At 46.1% G+C, this 21,822-nt stretch overlaps 1 protein-coding gene across 2 annotated transcripts in view; it reads right to left on the bottom strand.

The window, feature by feature from the left end:
• LOC119160923 (uncharacterized) overlaps positions 1 to 21,822 on the bottom strand; it is a 108,293-nt gene that overhangs the window by 83,019 nt on the left and 3,452 nt on the right. The window contains exons 2-3 of one of the 2 annotated variants that reach the window (XM_037413202.2): positions 9,870 to 9,966; positions 8,329 to 8,506 (exon numbers count right to left, since the gene is read on the bottom strand). In XM_037413202.2, coding sequence (XP_037269099.2) covers positions 8,329 to 8,506; positions 9,870 to 9,966 — 275 coding nt within the window. The remainder of the gene's footprint in view (positions 1 to 8,328; positions 8,507 to 9,869; positions 9,967 to 21,822) is intronic. The other variant, XM_075880427.1, reaches the window with a different exon arrangement.

Below are 21,822 nucleotides of genomic sequence, written 5' to 3'. Positions count from 1 at the left end.
CGTCTGACTCACTTTAGACGACTGAGCAAAGCACGCCCTGAATTCAAACAATAGCTCTCGCAAGGCCCTCTGGTTCTCTTCTGGCAGTGCACTGTTCATGTCAACATCTATTACGGTTTGTCCATTGCGGCTACTGTCTTCACAGGCAAAACACTCAATGACGTCCTCCAAGGCTTCAGCGTAGGCGACCGCAGTGCCCCGGAAAAGGTGACGATGCTCATTGGTGAAATTTGTAATCATGACCTCGGCTGTACCGTTCCGAATGTCAATGATGCCTCGTGCCACAGAAATTCCAAGCGCCAGCAGCAGGGAGACGTTGCACTCTGCCACTGTTTCACCGTCACTGGTTCCTTCGGAAGTCACCTGAATTAGGATACTTGCACGAGGTGGTATTGTGACACTGTCGTCGGAAACACGGAGGGCGGTTGTACGGCGGTTGGAGTCCCTTGACGTAGCGTTGACTGTCGAAAAGGAAATGCAGCGTCGCCGTAGGTCGATTACGGCGCCATATTCCCGAAGAAAATCGAGGCCGAGAATTAATTCGCGGGAGCAGTCACGTAGCACGATGGAGCTGACCAAAAACGTGCAGCCTCGTATTTGTAGCCTGGACGTGCACAAACCAACCGGCGTTACAACATGTCCGCCAGCTGTACGTACATGCGATCCTGTCCAAGGCATTATCACTTTCTTCAAGGTACGTGCCAATTGTCCGCTAATAATCGAGTAGTCAGCACCAGTGTCTATTAAGGCAGTTAAATTGCGACCGTCGAGCAGCACAGGTATGTCCATTGAAAAGTCGCTCAGCTGGGATACAGGCGCCGGCGTAGTCGAATTTCCGTTGGTCCGATGTCGCGTCGATTGGAGGGCGAGGTCTTCATCACGTCGAGAATCAGCGGCCTCGCCTCGAAAGGTCGCTGGCGTTAGTTTTCCAGGCGAGGGCTCGGAGACCGTCCTTGCGGCCTTCGATTTCCGTTGCCTGAATAAGATGACGACCGCGGTGACGGTGAGCGCGACTGACGCCTGAGTGGGACGTTCTGCCGAGCGATAAAATCTTCAATTTCTGGTGGTCTCTGTCCAAACCGGGGGCGGGGTGAATTGGCAGGAAAACCCTGCAGCCCAAGTCGGCGGTACTGGCAGTCTCGGTAGAGGTGACCCGCTTCACCGCAGTGGTAGCAAAGCGGTCGTCGGTCGGGCATGCGCCATATGTCGGATTTACGCATGACGGGTCGAGTGTCTGCAAAATAAGGGACCACCTGTGCGGACTGCAGTGTGGCGTACGGGGTTGCGGCTGGTAGTGGGACTGGTGCAGGTGCGTTGTGTTCGAACGTGTCGGTATAAGTGGTGCGCTGGAAACCACTCACTGGGGATGGTGTCGTGGACGACGGAACGGTGCGTCTCAATACGTCTGCGTAGGTCACCCCTAGAGGTTCACTTGAAGTTGCGAACGCCTGAAGTGGTGCAGCAACCTGCGTTGGTGTCTCGCGGCGAGGTGTGCCGAGCGCATGCTGAACTTCGTCACGTATGATGGTGGCGATGCAATTCGTGGAAGGCTGCTGCTGCGCCTGGTTCAGCTGTTGCAGCTGTTGTAGCTCGTCGCGAACAACCGAACGTATCAGCTCGCGAAGCGCTCCCACGTCGGTCGGGAACGAGCCTAGCCCGGTGGTATAGGTAGCATTCACTTGCCGATCGTACTGGTTCCGCTGCTGCAGCGCCTTTTCCATGGCGACGGCTTCAGTGAGGAACTCCGCGACCGTTCTAGGCGGACTACGAATGAGTCCAGCGAAGAGCTGCTCTTTCACACCTCGCATCAAGTGTCGCAGCTTCTTGTCTTCCGGCATGGTTGGATCGGCGCGAGTGAACAGATGAACCATATCCTCCACGTATGTAGCCACACCTTCATTAGGCATCTGCATGCGGGACTGGAGGGCCCTTTCAGCGCGCTCTCGACGATCGAGACTCGAGTACGTTTCGCGGAGCCTGTGACAGAACTCATGCCACGACGTTAGGAGGCCCTTGCGGTTCTGGAACCATGTGCGAGCACCATCCAGAAGACTAAAGTACACATTCTTGAGCTTCGCTACTTCGTCCCACCCGTTGAAATCCGCTACGTACTCGTACTCAGCCAGCCAATCTTCCACATCTTCATAGAGGCCACCACGAAAGGGACTCGGAACACGTGGTTTTTGTAGCGTGTAATGAGTGGGTGCAGCTGCGGGTGCAGCGGTTGGAGCAGCGGCGGCTCCAGCGGTAGGGGAAGCGGTGACAGCAACAGTATTCTCCATACCAGTCGACGTACTTGTACTGTGAGGCACAAACTCGGGGGACAGTCCTCGAATCCTCCGACTGAAACGGTGTACCGGCGTAAGCTCTGGGTTTTGGGTCACGTTCCGGCTGCTAGAAGGAGTCTGTTGCATAGGTGAGGTTACCCAGCACCTCCACCATTAAAATGTCACGTTAAAGAGACAGGAGACGTTTTTAAGGCGTCCTCACAAAAGTCCGAAGAGCGGTCGGCTCAGCGCAGCCAAAAACAGAACAATGGCACGAGGGGAACTGCCACTTCGTCTGCCTCTTTTGCGCTGGCAGATCAAGCGCGCGGCAATATATAGTTCTGCGTTCCTCGATAGGCAAAGCGTCTATGCAGGTCCACTCGGGCTGATGATATAGTTAGCGCATGTGACTGTTGATGGTGTCGCATTGTCGTTGTGAAGCGACCGTTTCACGACTTCTTCAATAATGAAAACTTTAAGAAAGTAGGCCGGCATTCGCTATGCTATTTCTCGTATTTCTGAGAAGCATGGTATCCGCTAAACTCTTGCAAGGAATTTTGTGCCTATTGTTCAAGCAGTGGCTGACGACGATGAGGAAATATGCCTGAAGTGAGTATACGCCACAGTTAAGAGCTGAACAAAACAAGCTTTCGTAATAGGTACGAGCAATGGACGACCCACTTGTTACGATAATTGTATTGTGCGACGACTCCTTTTTCTTTCACTGTTTTAAAATGATTTATAAGTCCTACTGACGCGATTGCTCTCTAGACATCAAGCCTGCCTTAGGCAAGTTTGCGAACAAGTCCCAAGCACCGGCGTAGCTCAGTGGTAGAATACTGGACTGGCACCCAGCGGACCCGGAGTCGAGTCGCGCCGTGCCAGTGGTACTAGTTTATTTCTTCCAATTTTCACGCGATGTGGTTACAGACACCGGCGGCGGTGGCGGCGGCGGCGGACAACTACGGTGCTGCGTAAGACCCGAGTTGTGATCTCATAACAGCTTTCGCTGTAAAATGACAAGTATGCATGGCACGTAAAAGGCTTATACCCAGTGCTCCTAAGAAAAGAGGGCAGTATTATCGAGCGTAGCGTAGCCCGCTTTTGCTTCAATCTCAGCGTGTGTCGTGTACACCTTGCCCCTATCTCGTGGCCATAAATACGCGAGCCAAAGTGGCCAATGCCTAAGCACCCATTCACACAAGCATGATTCAGTAATAGCGTCAAGGAACTTTCCTACACCGTGCCGCACTGCACAACGTGTGGCACGGGAACCAATTACGATTATGCCACTATTTTATCAAGAAATGACCGTCAAATGACACAAAAGCTGTAGTAGGTTTTAAGACGAGAAGCTCTAGCGATCGTTCTCTAATCAGTTTGTCCATCATCGCAGCAGAAAGTACTGCCTGAGCCACATGTTGCTATAAAAATTTTGTTTTACTGGTTTATTTCCTTGGTTAGAGCAATGAAAGGTGCCCACCAAGGTAAATATTTTACTGAAGCAGCTTGTAGCCTTTGTCAGCTGTGCACCTTGTTTCCGGTGGAAACATGCACCCTCCTCATTTTTAAAACGTGGAATTCATATTTGAACCTTAGCGAGGACTGCTTTTATGCATGCCACCCTCCGGTTCCTTTGCTCTCTCTAGCTACAGTTTAAAAACATGCCGGTGCATTTGATGAGAATGCGACCAATGTATTCGTTGCTGACTGTTGCTTTAAGCACACCACAATACTTTTGTTTCTTTTTATATGCCTCAATAAGCGTATTTACTGGACCAACATTTGAAGCAATGAAGGTGAGCTAGAAACTCAAGAAAAAGTTGTAGATCAGTTTGCAAAACATTCACTTGATGTCTAACGTAATATCTATTAGGTTTTTGTGTGTATGTTTTCTGGAAATGCCCGGAAAACAGGAGAAAAAAACCGTGACATGTCATCCACCTGGTTTGTACCACTCCTACCAAACACAAGTTGAGCTCGCCTTAGATAGCCCCGCCGCGGTGGTCTAGTGGCTGAGGTTCTCGGTCGTTATCCCGCAGGTTGCGGGATTGAATGCCCGCTTTGACGGCTGAGTTATCAATACAGGCGAAAATGCTGTATGTCCGTGTGCTCAGATTCCAGTGCACGTTAAAAAAACCCAAGAGATTGTAATTCCTGGAGCCCTCCACTACATCGTCTCTCATAATCATATTGTGAGAAACGAAGAAGGCGACCCGGACTCGATCGTCTGGCTACATCAAAGGTCTATGAGACAACTGAACGAGCCAGCGGCTGCGGCTAGAGCTCGTGCCCGCTGCCTCTTCTTTCTCCTTTATTTGCAGCACACTCCTGCGGCCGGCCAATTCGAACACGTTTTCAGAAAGCTCTGAGTGAGTGATTCTGCCAGGAGGTGTTTTTTTCCTCTGCAAATGGCTCGTACCCAAAGGAAGGGATTGGCCGATTATAAGATGAATTTGCCCGATAATTTCAGCATTGTTAAGCAACGAGAGAAGGGATTTGCGAGGGATGATGAAGCTGAGCAAGGTGGTGGCTTGTCCTGTGAGGGAAGCCGTCCAATAGCACTGCGATGTCTAGAAGACTTCATGATCCCGTTGTTTCCAATCTTCAGGTCATACTGGGGGCCTTTGCTCTTCTTGCATCGCTTGTAGTAAAAGAGTGATATGCTGGCCTGCTGACATGGACTAGCAAGGCTTCTTGATAATTCGCGTACTCCTTCAGAGTCATATTTACCAGTTGTTGTTTGTATTGCTTCTGAAGCCTCTGTAGCACCTTCCCGATCATGTGCTGCTTGACCACTTCGGGTGTCAGGTAGTCCTCAGCGGAAGCCTGCCTCGCAGGTACTTCTGATTTGAATGGTGAATCCAATGTTGACGATGATTCTTCTTCGTTCGACGAGGACGATGATGACGACGAATCATCTTGATTCTGTCGGGCAGTGACCTCGCCAAGGACGGCAATCACGGCCGCTTTCGAGGGCAGCGGAGGTTCGTTCAAGTGTTGTGTGGTCAGTAGTGGATTCACGGTGTTCGTCCCAACGTCACCAACGATGACGTGCATCGAGCTGAGGTTTTCGGGTGCATGATTTTTAGCCACGTGTAAGTTTGTGGAGACATCACTGCAGGACCCTCCCAATGACTTGTCAATCATGATGCCCCCGCTTCGCGAGACTATTCGTTTGTGCCGGATCCCTTCATGATGCGCATGGCGTAGTGCTGCAGTTGTGTGATGTGGCGCTTGTACATCAAGCGCAGATCTGGGGTGTCAGGCGACATACCTGTCAAGTGTGCGGTGGCGTTGTAGATGGCCATGGGGTGCACGTACTCGGTTGAGCACGGCTCGTAGCACCACTGCTGCTCGCACTCTCGATCGTCAACTTCCTTAAACTTGGGTGAAGACGAACTGGAAACTCTAACGCCAGCATCAAGCTTGAGAAACGTGTAGGAAGAGTAGTAGAACTCCATGTGCTGTTGCTTCCGGGGCAAATCCAAAAGGCGCACAGTGCCACGTGACGGATAGCACAAGAGTTCATCATGTGGGTCATGAAAATAAGACGGACTTACCAAGCAATGGCTCAGGTCGTGGGAAACCGAATTTTTTGAAGTTGATTCACATGGTGCAGCCGGGGTTTCTTTTAGCCATCGAACTCTCCACGGCACACCTTGTGGACGAGTCTTGGCACCGAAGTGTCGTAGATCTCGTGGAAAGGAACCGGTCTTTCGGCGTGCACTCAAAGCTCATTCGAGTTGTGGTTGACGTAGATATCGGCAAGCCACTGGAAGGCGAAGTCGTCTCTTGCTTCGATAACGATGCGGGAGGAGTTCTGAGGCTACTCGGAATCGAAGGCGTAGCCTGGGGTGAAGTCGAGGCGAGAGGAGTCATGAGGCTGGTCGCAAGAGAAGTCGAGGCCTGCCGCGATTTTGTTACGAGTGGGGTCGAGAAGCTGGTCGAAAGCGAAGTTGTAGCTTGGTGTGACGTCGGTAGGAGAGGAGTCGTGAGTGTAGTCGAAAGAGAAATTACGGGCCGAGAAGAGGTGGTGGTGGACCGATGTGCGTAATCTTGTCGTACTGAGGTGTTGTTGGTATGGTGTGAGCAGTTCGTTTGGTTGTTGATGTCGCACAGCGAAATTAAATGTCGTCACGCGCATCAGCGGAAATGCAGGGTTTTGGCGGGGCGGCAATCGGTGGTGAAATGGTTCCTTTTGGCACAGCGAAAGTATAGCTTCTCTGCATGAAGCCTCTTCCGCATCTCTTCCAGGGGAAGACGTACGGAGTATTCCTCGACAGCGTATTTGGGAGAGGACGCAGGGCTGCAAACAAGGAGGTCGAAGTTCTGCTGATAAAGCCGCAGCGAAGGGTAAGGTGTCTGACGGGTCGGCAAGACTCGCTGCGGAAGCCTCCGACTATTAGATTATATTGGTCCTTGGAGACCAGTTTCCTCCTGTATCTCTACTTGTACTTTGGCAAAGCTCAAGAGGTCTTTCACTTGTGACTGGGCTTCGTAGGATGCTATGGCGTTCTTAGTTAGCATAGCTTCCTTTTGCCTTTGATCATAGGGGATACTGAGGTCCACAGGTAACGTCTTTAAGAGAACACACCGCAGCATCGTGGAATACTCACCTGGATATACTCCGAGACCTTCCAGGGTGTTAATGCGGAATTTGACTTCATCATAGAAATTTCTTAACCCAGTCACGTCTGTGGAACTTCAGACTGGTGCGACTAACAGCAAACTGTAGAGATAGTCATCAACTAGCTTGCCGCGACGACCGAAGTGGTCCGAAAGGATCTGAGTGGTGACATCATAGTTCGCTTCGGCCAGGCAAATACCATGAATGGCTGCCTTCGCTGTCTCTGTCAGGTATGTCAATAAGTATTGAAACTTGTCTTTTTTTAGGGATCCAGTCGTTGTTGCGGACAATGGATTGAAGCTTGTCACAAAACCTTTGCCAGTCCCGTCGTTTGTCTGGATAACTCGGGATGTGCAGCTTGGGCAGTGTGAGGCGAGACAGCCTCGTGGGAGTCGGAAGGCCGAGCGAAGGCAAGGTCATGGCTGGCTGTGATGTGCCTGTCAAGGGGTCACTGATTGGAGCGGTTGTGACGTTGACGTATGCAGGTGGGGTTGGGGACGTCGGCTTGGTTGCGCGTCGAGCCCTTCCTTTAGCGCAGATTATCCGATCTGCGTATTCTCTGGCGGTGGTCAAATCTGCTTCGAAGACCTCACCATATAGCGCAGCTTGAATCTCCTTGTCGAAGGTGATGAGGTGGGCGTGTTTTGTCACAATGATGTCGATGAGCTCCTGGAGACTGTGAGAAGGGGTCATCGAGTCTGCCAGTAGGTTGTCGAGAGTCAATATTGCCTTGGTGATCGCTGTCCGGTAGAAGCCACGCTGTGCTCGGAGTTAGTCCATAGTCGAAAGTCGAGGGCCAGACGACCGGGTGGGTTTCAGCAACAGAGCAAAGTACGAGAAACGAAGAAGGGGACCCGGCACGACTGTCTGGCTACATCGAAGGTCAAAGGAACAACTGAACGAACCAGTGCCTGCAGCTACTGCTCGCGCCCACCGCTTCTTTTTCCTTTATTTACAACACATATGATGGTTTTAGGACCTTATACCCCAGATATCAATCATTCTCATTTTAGACAGGAGTGATAAAAACCGACAGGAGTTGTACATACCGGGTGCACGAGCTTATTCTTCAAAATATGCGGTGAAACTATCAGCGCACAGTAGCGAGAAAAGAAGCGCACATCCAAAATTGCTTGTGGCGAACTGCCGAGTGCCCGCCTCTGCCCTACTACTCTTTATTTTATATAAATCACATCTATGCTCAAGGACGCCTACGTGTCACACTTAGGTAACATGCTGTTTCCATGGACGCCATTTTCTTGTGCTTCTGCGTTCTTCTGGGTGTATCAGGCGTCTAAATTTTGTCCTGATTATGAAGTCGTCTCCATAGTGCACGCAGCCGAGAACGCGTTACGAGAGTAATTGCGCACCGCCGCATTGTATCATCTTTTGTCTGTGGAATATTGGCAGCCAGATGAAACTGATACGTACCACATATGTTCCAAAATGGCCCGGACGTTGCCTCGGTAGAGAGAAACCGTTGTGGCAGCGTTCACTCTTTCGAGACTCGTGCTATCCACAAAGGACGAGTGGCTTGCTTGTGGCAGCGTCCCCGAGGAATCACGATGAGATGAAGTTTGACCAGGTTTCCTTGGCAGGACACCCTCATCTACAGATGCAGAGGCGTGTGTCTCAAATATTATGAATACCTGTTTAATAATATATTATCTGCGGTCTTACGTCGCCAAAGCACAATATGATTTTAATAGACGCCATAGTGGAGGGCTTCGAAAATTTTAGGCATCTGCTCTTTTTTACCGTGCACAAACATCGCACAGTATACGGGCCTCTACCATTTCACCTCCATCAAAATACTACTACCGCGATCGAACCCACGGCGTTCGGGTCAGAACCTGACCACCGTAGTCACCAACCCACTGACGTGGACGTTGCTTGCTTAGCGATTGCCACTTACCGGCTTCGAAAACAAATATATGATATAGTTGTCAACATAATCTCATTTACAGTTAAAACTCGATTTAATCAAGACAAGATAGTAATATTCCATTAAATACGAATGTGCGTTGGGCCGAAGAATAGATTTTCGGTCCGACAAAACTTAAAAGTGCAATGCAGCATCACCCGAAAACTACCGGAGCATTTTTATTTTGTCCTATGGCACACCCCTGCTTGTGCAAAAAAGTCTGCGAGGGCAGCTCGAGCATGAATTTCTTCCAGCTCGTAGCTATACCCAGAAGGTGCACGTCTACTTGAAGTACGACAAGCTGGCGATAGAAAACGCACTCAATGTGCGAGCAGGCAGAGCAACAAAGTTCCAAGGTGCCGATCACTGCCACTTTCCGCATGAACCAAAAGATAACGGAAGCATCCACCCTGTTATGGTAAGGGCATGATTGCGAACAATAGACCATTTCCGCTCAACGCCGTTTTGTTTAGGTTTACTCCAAGCGCAACAGACGGCAACATGCAGCCTCGTGAGAGTATAGGGCCGTATAGACGGTGTACAGATGTTCTAATTGGATTCGATTCCCGATCGAAGAAAAGCCATCAGTGGAAAAATCGGAAAGAAACCGCCGCATTTAGCTTATTGATTTCAGAAAAAAATTTCGCCAAATCAAGCTCACTGTTATGAAAGATTCAAGTAGAGTTCATGAGAACATGGAACTCTTAAGGCACCTGAAGGGGCAGAAAAAGTCGTTAGAAGAAAAAATTCGTAAAAATGAGTTTCGTTAGATTAAGTTTCTAAATTTTATTAGTGGCGTTTCATAGAAGCGTAACGCTATTGATATAGTTTACAGTAAAACGAGCATGCTTTGAAATAATGTTGTTCACCTGGAGTTAATTAAATATGCCTCAATCTTCATAAACACAGGCTCCTGCATTCGGAGTTTTAACCGCGATAGCTCATATCAAGAGCTACACATGACTTGGGGAGAATAGCAGCCGTTTGGTGGTTCTTTCAGCGATACAACGGCGGAGAATAGTATATGAAGAATACTTGTTATACTCACTCTGTGCTTCGACGTGGGTGGAGTTTGCGAGTAATAGCTCACCATTAGGCTGTGTTGGTGGGCTTTGAGGCGTTGGAAGGTCGCTTTTTTCACAAGCCTGTGGAAAGTAAAGAAAGTTTGATGTGCCTTTGCACTACGTAATGCCAATGATTACCAGAGCTGTTTAGCGCGTAACATGTACATGACGCCGAGCTGTCAACAAATGTACGGATTCATTTACTGTCTTGCCCACGGTTTGCTGCTGTGTAAGTAATTTCGAACACTACTGCTCCAGCGCGGATGACTAGCGCCACCGCGGGCGTCCATCTGAATGACAAAATAGACGGAGATTTAGCTTTGGAAAATATGCAAAAAAGCATCAGCGCAGGTATTTCTTGCAGGTTTTGATCTTCCTTCAAACAGTATTCTTGGTTTAATTGCCGTTTCGTTGGCTCTAATGCTGGCCAGTCTTTTAGCGTCCCTTTATTACGCACATAGCATTACCACTGAAACACTCGTATTGCATAACATTTTTGCAAAAGCTCGTTTTCCCCCCTAGTGTATAACGTTACGTATTGGCTTGGCGTATTTTTTTAGCAATAATTTCACCAACACTAAGGCCAGCGAAGTTTTGCAGAAATCATTCTTTGTTGAAGATCTCTATTTTGCATTGCACCGCGGGTAAAGGACTAATTATTCAAGGATGCTGTGGCATGGTTCTAATGCTGATTAATGCTGCACCAAGATGGGGAAACATGGAACTGGGTATTAACAGAGAACGTTTCAACCAAAATACTGGTTGGGGAAGCATTCACTGTAGGCTGAAGCCTTTCTTGTCCCACAAATACTCATGATGCCTTTTTAAAGTAATGTGGCGGAACCAATATTTAAAAAAAGGATGCATTAACCATTCCTACAGAAGGTAAGCAATAGACGACAAAAATGGCAGGTGCCACATTCCGGGAAATCGTTGATATGCGAATCACGAACGAGCAAGGTTGATCTGTATTTTTGAAGTCAGCACAATGTCACAAGGCGGACGTAAATTATGCCATAAACTACTTCCATGTCATGACCAGAATGTTTGCGCCTGAAAATTGTGTTCGCCGTCCATTGATGTCACGTAATACCAAATTTCTGTATGTGAAGCTAGCGAAACGGCCGTGAGTGCGCAAGAGCGTAGCATGTAGCCATGTTTTACATAACACGCATGTCACGATTATAATGTTTGCACCAGTCATATACATTCGTCATCAATTCACGTCACGTAACACCATAATTGGTGTATGTAAAGCTAGTGAAATGCCCAGTAGCTCACTATGAGCCTAGCATATAGTTATGCATGTGTTTCTTCATACGCATGTCATGATTATTATGTTTGAACATGTCATTTACCCCTCGTCGACCGTCCACGTCACGTGCTACAAAATTTGGTATATATGAAGCTAGCGAAACGGCTGCGAACGCATCTTGAGCGTGTCATGTTGTCGTGTTCTTACATAACACGCATGATTATTATCATAATTGCACCAGTCATATTCCTTCCATCATCCATTCAAGTCACGTAATACCGAATAAGGTATATGTAAAGCTAGCGAAATGAGTGCAAGCGCACCATCAGCTTAGCGTGCAGCAATGACTCACATGACATGCAGGTCATAATTTTCACGTTAAGGTCTGTCACTTTTGTTTGCCATGCAGTCATGTCACACGATACCAGTTTTACAATACGGCAAGTGAACGAAAGTACCGCAAGAGCAGGAAGACTGACATCGAAATCATGACGTTACTGAAATACCTGTCATGATTTTTATGTTATGACTAGTCACTTATGCTTGTAATGTTACGAAATACTAATTTTGGTATACATGCCATTATCGAAGTGGCTAGGAAAGCTGAAAGTCGTAGGCAGCTAGATAGATAGATACGACCAAAGACGTCAAAGTTAGCTAAACAAAATGCTTCGCATAAAAACAAACAAAATAATACCCGTATTACTTTATTTTGTTCTCATTTTTTAACATAGATGCATGCTTTCGAGAGCGCAAGAAGGCGTTTTTTGTTTTAAAGCAGTCAAGCGCGTGTGATGCCGAAAATGCCTTAACCAAGAGCGCATCTTCGGTTAAACAAGCTCTCCTTTCAATGTAGCGCCTCGTGCGAACTACCCACCGTATCGTTTATTAAATGTTACAATATCAAGTAACTTTTAATTTATGAGTTACATGACTGTTACAAAAGTTTCATTCTGTTTTCTTCATGTTTGCATTCCATAAAGATTGAATTGGCAGTTTTATTTCATTTTAAAAGTTGAAACACCGTGATAGGCATTGTAACCTTTAAATTGTAACTGATAAAGGGCAGTGACTAATCCGTCAGGGGATTACACTATGGACTGAGAGTTTACAGATGAAGTGTACAATCGCGATCTGTATTGTTAAAGGGTAGATTTAGCAACAAGACAGTGGAAAATGCATAAACAGAACAGGTCGTGACAGTAGAAAAGTAAATCTCAGTAGCAGTGCTTTGGCATTGCGGTATACTGTAGAAGGCGATGCTGGGATATTCATTTAAACTGCCGTTCAATAGAGTGACCCTGCTTCCAAAACACGTAATTGATAAAGTGACATAAAGTTAAAATCGGAACAGGCATGGGCAGAAAGGCCTTAGCCGGAAAAGTTTTTCAGGTGGTGGTCACCTTTTCACTTTCAGATAAAGCACTGAAATAGGAATTTCTCGTTCTGTATACCATGATAAAAATTTTATTTCGGGGTTGGTTTGCAGTGGGCCGGTGTCCCAGCCTCTGGTTACGCCACTAATTGGCAGAATCGCATGGACAAAATGACGTCTTACGTTGCCTAAATATGTTTGCAAAAGAACTGTCTAAGTAGCCTTCAATCTATTTTGCTTTTATGCCACGGGGATAATTAATGCACTTTGACTTGGGCGAGTTGGTACATTATTGGATAGGCTTCAGCGCAATTTAGACGAAAACAAACGAAGACACACAGAACACAAACCCGCCTGCATTACCTATACACAGAAGAGCAAGATAAAAACGATGTAAATGGTACCCAAAATCTATAAGCAGAAAGAAAATGTAAATGCTTACAATGAGATCAAATATCAAAGATATTGCACACCTATATCACACAAGGCAAATTGAACTTCAAAATCAAGATGGCGCAAGATTTATACTATAAAAATGGCACCTTCAAAATAAAAGCTGACGAAGAGCAGAGCAGGAAATGTTTAACTTGTGCTGGTGAATAATAAAGTGAGCGTCTAAAAGAAGATAAGAACACGCAAAGCACGTGGGGATGAAACAATACATAACAACCGAGAGAACAGAAGTCGGCGTGGCTTACTAAGACAACTCTTTCTTGCACTCCCGGTTGACCCGCGCTATACATAACCAAAAGCATGCAGAAGCAATAAAGACAACGCACAAGAACGGAATAAAGTAAATCAAAACAGTCCGTACCGGGGTGCGAAAACACGCTCTGTGAGTACAAACTAATTTTTGTCAAGCAAAATGAGCGTCAGGTAGAACAAAAGACAAAAACACAGAAAACCTTGAGAGAGAGACACTTCACATTAAACCATCTAGAAAGTCAGCCTCAGCGCCCATTAGGGTGACAGAAGGCATGCTTACACACTGATCACCAGCTTTTTTAGCGAAAAAGGCTTCAACAATTTCGCTATCAGTCTTATCTTTATCTTTCGCTCGTTTTAAAAGTTAGGTGGCGTTGAAATTTGGTGTGCACCCACTACGCTTTCAGTACTCGGCTAGGTGGTCACCAGCTTTATTTCGTACATTCAGGTTATGGCCCTATGCACGTTCATTAAAACATGTGCCTGTCTGCCCTGTGCAACAGTGTCCACATCTTAGGGGAATGTCACACACCTCATTCGACACACACTCAGTGAACCTGTTTTTGTGCAGAGTCAAGCATTGGGATAACGCGTGCCGGTTAGCCATGCTGCACAATTTCGACAACTTACACGGGGCTGAGAAGACAACCTGAACATCGTGCTTCCACACTGCCTTCTTGATGTTGTGCGAAATTTTGTGCATGTACTTGTGTCTTCCTATTTCGAATCTCTCGTTTATTTTCTCCTTCAAATCGCGTATACTTTTAAAGCAACGACTTGGAAACCTCAGAGACCAGAAACGATTGGTACCCTGGACTGCTCAAACGTGTAACCTGATCTTTGAAACCTTCATTCACGCAATGTTCAAAGGACTTTTTTAGGGCGGATTGGACACACTTCATTACTATTGCTCCCTTCATGAGTTTTGAATGAGCGCTTTCAATGAGAAGTAGGCCTTTCTTTGACCTCTGACTGAACTTCTTGCAGTTTTCTTCTCGTCGAGGACACACAAGGCTGGAGCACCCCTTTGAGCCATCGTCTCCGAAAGAGGTATGTAGCAACGCCTCATCGCAGGATACCTACAGAAGCATCTTCATGAGTTGGTGAGCGGAGATCCTTTTTTAGTTAGGAGGTCAACGGACGTTGTGAAGCGTTTAGAAAGTTTGCCTTGTGGTCAGTACACTAGATTTTCCATTGACATTGAAGAGTTGTAATATTCTGTTTCGCATCGCGAAATACTAAGCGCCTTGTAAGAAAAGAAAGCAGCCTTGTGTGAGTGACTCCCAGAGTGCAGCAAGAATACGCAATCATAAATTCTTAGGCTTGCTGAAATTTTACCTGAAGTCAACGGCTATGAAGTTGGAAGAGAATTTTTTTTATTCAGAAAGGAGGTATTAACACTGGTTGGTCAGTTACTCCAGCTCTTTGCGACACTTTCCTGTCAATCGTAGGAAAGTGCATTCAATCCCATAGTCTGGACTCACACGTAGTCAAAGGCTCTAAATTGTAGATGTTCTTCATAATTTTAAAAGAAGTATGCAGCGAAGGGATCGAACGCGCTGCGAAGAACATAGTTGATTTTTTCATCAAATATGGCGCGGGTCTTAATTTCACTTGGGAGCTGCCAGAATAGAACAGGCTACAATTTCTGTACTTGAGCCTGCAGCTCAGTTCAAGGGCAATCTGCTGGAAGTTCAGTCAGAGGTCAAAGAAAGGCTAATTTCACTTTGAAAGCGCTTATTCAAAACTCGTAAAAGGAGGAATACTAATGAAGTGTCTCCAATCCGCCCTAAAAAGTCCTATGAACATTGCGTCAATGAAGCTTTCAAAGATAAGGTTAGACGTTTGAGCAGTGCGGGGTAGCCATCGTTTCTGGTCTCTGAGGTTTCCGAGTCGTTGCTTCAAAATTATAAGTAGTTTGAAATTAAAAATGAACGAGAGAAGCAAAATAGAAACGTGCAAGTGATTCCCTACATGCACAAAATTTCGCACACTATTGAGAAGGCAGCTTCGAAGCACGATGTTCAGGTTGTCTTCTCAGCCCCGTGTAAGTTGTCGAAATTGTGAAGCATGGCTAATCGGCACGCGTTATCCCAATGCTCGACTCGGCACAAAAGCATGTTCACTGAGCGTGTGTCGAATGAGGTGTGTGACATTCCCCTAAGCTATGAGTGCTGTTGAATAGGGCAGACAGGCAGATGTTTTGATGAACGTGCATAAGGCCATAACCTGAAGTACGAAATAAAGCTGGTGGCCACTTAGCCGAGCACTGTAAGCGTAGTGGCTGCACACCAAATTTCAACGCCACCAAATTTTTAAAACGAGCGAAAGATAGGACTGAACGCGAAATTGTTGAAGCGTTTTTCGCTAAAAAAGCTGGTGATCAGTGTGTAAGCATCCCTTCTGTCATCCTAACGGGCGCTGAGGTTGACTTTTTAGATGCGGACTGTTTTAATTTACTTTATTCCGTTTTTGTGTGTCTTCTTTATTGCTTCTGCATGCTTTTGTTTATGCATAGCGTGGGTAAATCGAGAGCACAAGAAAGTTGTTTTAGTAAGTAACGCCGACTTCAGTTCTCTAGGTTGTTATGTATTGTTTCATCCCCATGTGCTTCCCGTGTTTTTATCTTCTTTTAGACACTCACTTCAATAATCACCAGCCCAAGTTAAACGTTTCACGCTCTGCTCTTACTCAGCTTTTATTTTGAAGCTACCGTTTTTATAGTATAAATCATGTGCCGTCTTGATTTCGATGTTCATTTTGCCTAGTGTAATCTAGGTGTGCATTATCTTTGATATTTGATCCCACTGTAAGCATTTGCATTTTCTTTCTGTTTATAGAATCTATAGGTTCGTTTATATCGTTTTTTATCATGCTCTTCTGTGTATAGGTAATACAGGCAGGTTTTGGCGTGTAAAAAGGCTTTTTTAAGTGCAATTACACTTAGTTGTAAGTCAGCACTCGTCTGTGTTCTGTGTGTTTCCATTTGTCTTTGTCTAAATTGCGCTGAAGCCTATTCAATCCGATAATTATTGGCAATGAGTGAAAATAAACTAACCACTTCATCGAAGAACCATTGCGTGGAGCAAAAAAACATTGTTTCAAGACTCTGAATAGAAATTATTCAAAATTTTTTGTCCTGTCCAGTTTCCTTTTTTTTTTCAAGTGAAGATTAACAGGTCTTCGCGTACAAAAACATCAGGCCACAGAGTTACGCCATACTCGCTTAGCAGTTATCGGTTTCTTGTACCAAGTTTCACCCTGCCCACTCTAAAGACATGTGCTATAATAGTTTTTTGTTCGTGAGCGACTTTTAAATGGTTATACAGTGAGCAAAGACACTCGTAATCGAGCGTAATCTCCCGCAAGTCAAAAGCGAGGCAATGCAACTGGATACATGTTCAGCGTGCTGCGCCGCTGTTGCAACTAGCTGCATTGCTGACTCTGCGCCTGTCTGATGAGCGTGTTGCGTCCGTTGTTACGCTGGTCGATGACAGTAGGAAATATGGTCTACTAGTAAGCAATATTCTTTCAGCAAAACGTTAATGCTTGTGTATAACTGTTCATATCTTATGCTTACAGCAATTAATGCTCATGCTCACGCAGATATGATATACGAGTTGTGAAAGAAAAATAACTAATATCATGTTTTGATGTATCCATTGTTATCGGCAGTATTAACTCCGCGTTAGAACTTACTAGGTGAATTCTTGGGCGTATGTTATCAAGCATCCGACTTGGATCATTCTTCATCATACCCGTTCATGTGAGAAGCGATAAAGGAAGAAAGTTTAGTCTTTCTTGCTGTCTGAAAGCTCGATGTGAGTGTGTGGGTATATAAGGTGTGCGACCATGCGTGTGTGGGTGTGTGTAGGAGAGGGAGTGAGTGAGTGTGTTTGCGCGTGTGTGCACATGTGTTGGAGTCTCTGTGCAAGTGTTAATGTCAGTGAGTGAGTGTTTGAGTGAGCATGTGTTTGTGTGAGAGAGAAAGAGAAGAGATGAGTGAATGAGTGTGTTTGCGGTAGTGTGTGTATGTTGTATAGTGTGTGAGAGTGTGTGTTTGTTGATGATTGATTTGTGTGGTTTAACGTCCCAAACCCAGCATATGATCATGAGAGACGCCGTAGTGGAGGGCTCCGGAAATTTAGACCACCTGGGGTTCTTTAACGTGCACCCAAATCTGAGTACACGGGCCTACAACATTTCCGCCTCCATCGGAAATGCAGCCGCTACAGCCGGGATTCGATCCCGTGACCTGCAGATCAGCAGCCGAGTACTTTAGCCACTAGACCACCGTGGCGGGGCGAGTGCGTGTTTGTGTATGAGAGAGAATGAATTAGTGTGTTTGCGGGCGTGTGTGCGTAGAAACGAGTGAGTGCGTGTTTGTGCGTGTTGTGGGGTGTTTTTGGATGTTTTTTATGTAAGTGGGTGAGTGAGTGAGCATGCATGTGTGAGAGAGAGAGAGACAGAGAAGATGAGTGAGTGCGTATGTATGAGTGAGAGAGAAAGAAAGGATGAGTGGTTGTGTGCGGACTAGTGGTTGTGTGTGCGAGCAAGTGAGCCCGCGTGTGTGCACGTGTGTTGAGATGTTTTTAGGGACGAAGCTCCTTAAAGCGGCACCCGTTCGTTCCTCATCGTAGTACGTAACATGTCTTACGCTTTCACCTGCAAGGTGGTGCCGGCGGGGGAATCCTCCTGTGCGTTGTTGAACAATAAAAAATTCGCAACGTGCGCGTTAACTAAAAGCCGAGCTCTCCTGTCTCTCATTCCCCATTATCAGCCACTGGTATGTACATTGAGCATTATCGGACATGAAAGAGTTGCTACGTCATATTCCCTGGGCGTCACCTCCTTGGTTTTAGAAAGGTTTAGCGAGCGTTGGGCCGCAGTACCATGAATGCAGTGAATTAGTATATACCATAAACTCGAGGTGGTTAAATGTGGGAAGTAGACACGAAGCGCAAGCCGCAAGGAAGTGTGTGTGTGCCACCTCTCGTTTAGTCCTTGGAATGTCTACTGGATGGTGGTGCTTCTATATGCGGAATATATGATGAAAAGATGCGAGATTATGGTACTTGGAGCGTTGAATAGATGGACGAACGGACACACAGACAGATGCATGGACGGACGCACGGATGGCTGTACGGACGGATGGACGCACGGACCGACGCAGGGGCAAATGCATTGACGGACGCACGGACAGACGCACGCACGGACGGGTGGATGGACGCACGGACGGTCACACAGACGGACGCATGAACGGACGGAAGCAAGAACGAATGAACGGACGAATGCTTCACCCTACTCTCCATCATTCACCCCGTGTATATTCTGCCATTTGTTTCGTTTTATTGAAATACAAACTAACAAACGAAACGCACATAGGCATAAAAACAACGAAGAGAGGGCACACGTCCTATAAAGTGACTCGGCCAGCCGCCATAAAGATGAACTCTGATAAACATTATTAGTCTACATAATGCAGTCAACAGCAGGTTTCATAGCAAGGCCTTCATAGTCGAAATAAAAGAAACAGCACGAAGACATGGCGGTCGATATATATACAAACATAACAGAAACAAAAAAGTGAGCCGCCATACCAAACTTAATATAATTAAAAAGAAAAAGTCAACAAAAACTAACGAATCAATTTTCGTTAGATTTTATATGTTGGTTTACTTGATTTTCTTTCGCCTTTCTTCAAGTGAGTTGGTGAGTGTGTTTGAATGAGCGTGTGTGCGAGAGAGAGAAAGAGTGAGTTGATCAGTGTGCTCTACCGGTAAAGGCATTGAAATCTCAGTAAATGCAGTAAAGCATCCCACAAAATTAAGCAAAGAATATGGATTACTTTAGAATCGTTGACTTTCTTGAAGATATTTTCTTAAGCACACCAATTTTTTACGATGCTTGATCTGGTCCCCCTTTTCAAATTTTCTTTAACGCAACCTTTCATTTAGGCACATAGTTCTGTACGCTGTCAAAAGCCATGTTATACAGCGCTTGCTCAGGAAAAAAAAACGATGCCATTATAGTGCAAAAGCTGTTATCACTGTCAACTTTGTGTTTTGCACCCATGCAATAAAATCCTGATATTTTTAAAACCCTATTACATGTTGTATTTTAGCAAAGGTCTTCCTTTTCGTGACTGTGTCATAGCTGCCTATTGAGCCATTAAAAAGCATATCACTTCAACGAAATAAATCCCACTTTAGTTTCAGCGAAGGAAAAAGCCCGAGGACTAGCTTATATCTTGTCATATATGCGGCACGTATATATATGTTAGTGCTTTGAGTGAGTTAGTAGCATTACAGAAATGCAGTAGACGCCCCTCCACTGCGGCCTTGTGGCTAAGGTACTCGGCTGCTCATCCGCAAGCCGTGGGATTCAATCCCGGTGGCAGCGGCTACATTTTTTGGTAGAGGCAAAAATGCTGTGGGCTCATGTACTCAGATTTGGGTGCAAGTTAAAGAACCCCAGATGGTCGAAAATTTCGGAGCTCTCCACTACGGCCTTTCATAATCATATGGGTATTTTGGGACATTAAACCTTACACATCTATCAATCAATCGATAAATGCAGCAGATATTCCACACACAACCTGAGCGATAAAATTAAATGACTGAGAAGCACCCTCTGAGTGGCTACCCTGTGGGTTTCGTCGTCCTGCTCTTGCGCAAAGTGCCAGCAGCTGTGGTATGTCACACACATAAATATATCTAAGGAGAAGCACGATTCTGATCACCTGTTATTTGCAGGGGCTCCACTCAGCATAACCGCTGTATACCCATTCTTCGCCAACCCAGGTGTCACCGAACGCGGGTGTGTGCACCTTTTTTTTCGGTATTCTTTTTGCAATACGTTGTAGACCAGTCGCTACGTGCATGATCGGCCCGGTCAAGTGTCTCCGAGCAACTGATGTATGGCTCGTCCTTTAGAGCTTGTTTCTGCGGACGCTTAACCTTTCGCACTTCTTTCGAGGTTTTATTATGCAGCGTAAAATTGTGTAAAAGGAGCGATGAAAACATTCACGGGGATGTCGTCTGATTAGCCCTTTCCTAAATGCAAATGCTTGAGCTTTGAAATAATTCTGGGGCAGCTCTTCTTCGAGCATGACTGTTGCTGTGCCCGTGACAAGAGATGTATACATTACCCTCTTTCCACAAAAAAAAAACGCATAACAATCACCTAGGTAGCCGGCTTACAGCATGCATGCATGACATTTTCAGACCTTCGACCTCCAGGATAAAATTGTTTGAATGTGGTCTGCTCCTAAACCGATAATCTAAAAGACCAGCAAGGTGAGTGGCAGTTACTTTCATTGATGAGTTGTCCCATGTGTGTCAGCCAAGTCAACCACGTGTTTGATTGATATGTGAGGTTTAACGTCCCAAAACCACCGTATGATTATGAGAGACGCCGTAGTGGAGGGCTCCGGAAATTTCAACCACCTGGGGTTCTTTAACGTGGGCCCAAATCTGAGCACACGGGCCTACACCATTTCCGCCTCCATCGCAAATGCAGCCGCCGAAGCCGGGATTCGAGCCCACGACCAGCGGGTCAGCAGCCGAGTACCTTAGCCACTAGACCACCGCGGCGGGGCAAAACCACGTGTTTCTTCATTTTTAAAAAAAAATTCCGCCATATCCACGAAGTGAATGATGATGAGTGGGCGAAGCTCCGGAGGTAAACCTGGTAAACCATGAATCCTCTGTGCATTTTGCCCACTCGATTTTATTACATCGCTCCCTCTAGCGTACGTCGCCGCACTAAATCGAACGATTGCCTTCAACCAATGACACGCGCCATATGTGACATCATTCCTATTTTATAAGATCTCGCGTCTTTCATCAACTACAAGTACCGCTTTCTAGTTTATAACATCTTGCATCTTTTCATCATCAGCTACAAGTACCACCATCTAGTAAACACTACAAGAACTAAACGAGAGGTGGCTACATACAGGAGACGGTACCGCCATCTAGTGAACACTGCAAGAACTAAACTAGAGGTGGCTACATACAGGGGACGGTACCGCCATCTAGTGAACACTGCAAGAACTAGAGGTGGCTACATACAGGCTACAGGGGACGCACAGCCCACGCACTAAGGAGCTTCGCCCCTAAAAAAACACAGCATTCCGGCTTTTGATATGTGTTGTGGGTGTTACTCTATTTACGCGCTCGCATAGAATATTTACAATTACTGCGTGAATAATTAATAATAATAATAATCTTATATAATATGCACACACGCAGCAGATTGATTTATTACCTGATGATGTCAGACATTTGTTTCGATTTGGCAGAAGTATACGTGAAGATGTGATAATGCGGCGTACGGCGAGTGCTTTTTTCATCTATTTTGTCTACTCTTCGCCGCGAGGAACATGGGTATTTCACCACATAGTTCTTGAACGTCTTTTGCAGCTTCCCTGCTTTGTCAACTTCACGTTTTGCACTATCCGAGATTCCGATGCTGAACCCACATTACAGTATGAAAAAAAAAAGATTACCCTGTAAGAAATTGACAACTAGTGTGTATTCTCCCCTAAAACACAGTTCTAAGGGCACGAATCACATAGTCAATGAAAGTGCTCATATGA

This window comes from Rhipicephalus microplus, chromosome X, assembly GCF_043290135.1.
Source record: "Rhipicephalus microplus isolate Deutch F79 chromosome X, USDA_Rmic, whole genome shotgun sequence".
Classification (NCBI taxonomy): Eukaryota; Metazoa; Arthropoda; class Arachnida; order Ixodida; family Ixodidae; genus Rhipicephalus; species Rhipicephalus microplus.
Note: the sequence above shows the minus strand (reverse complement) of the source record. Positions and strands in the feature narration are given on the sequence as shown.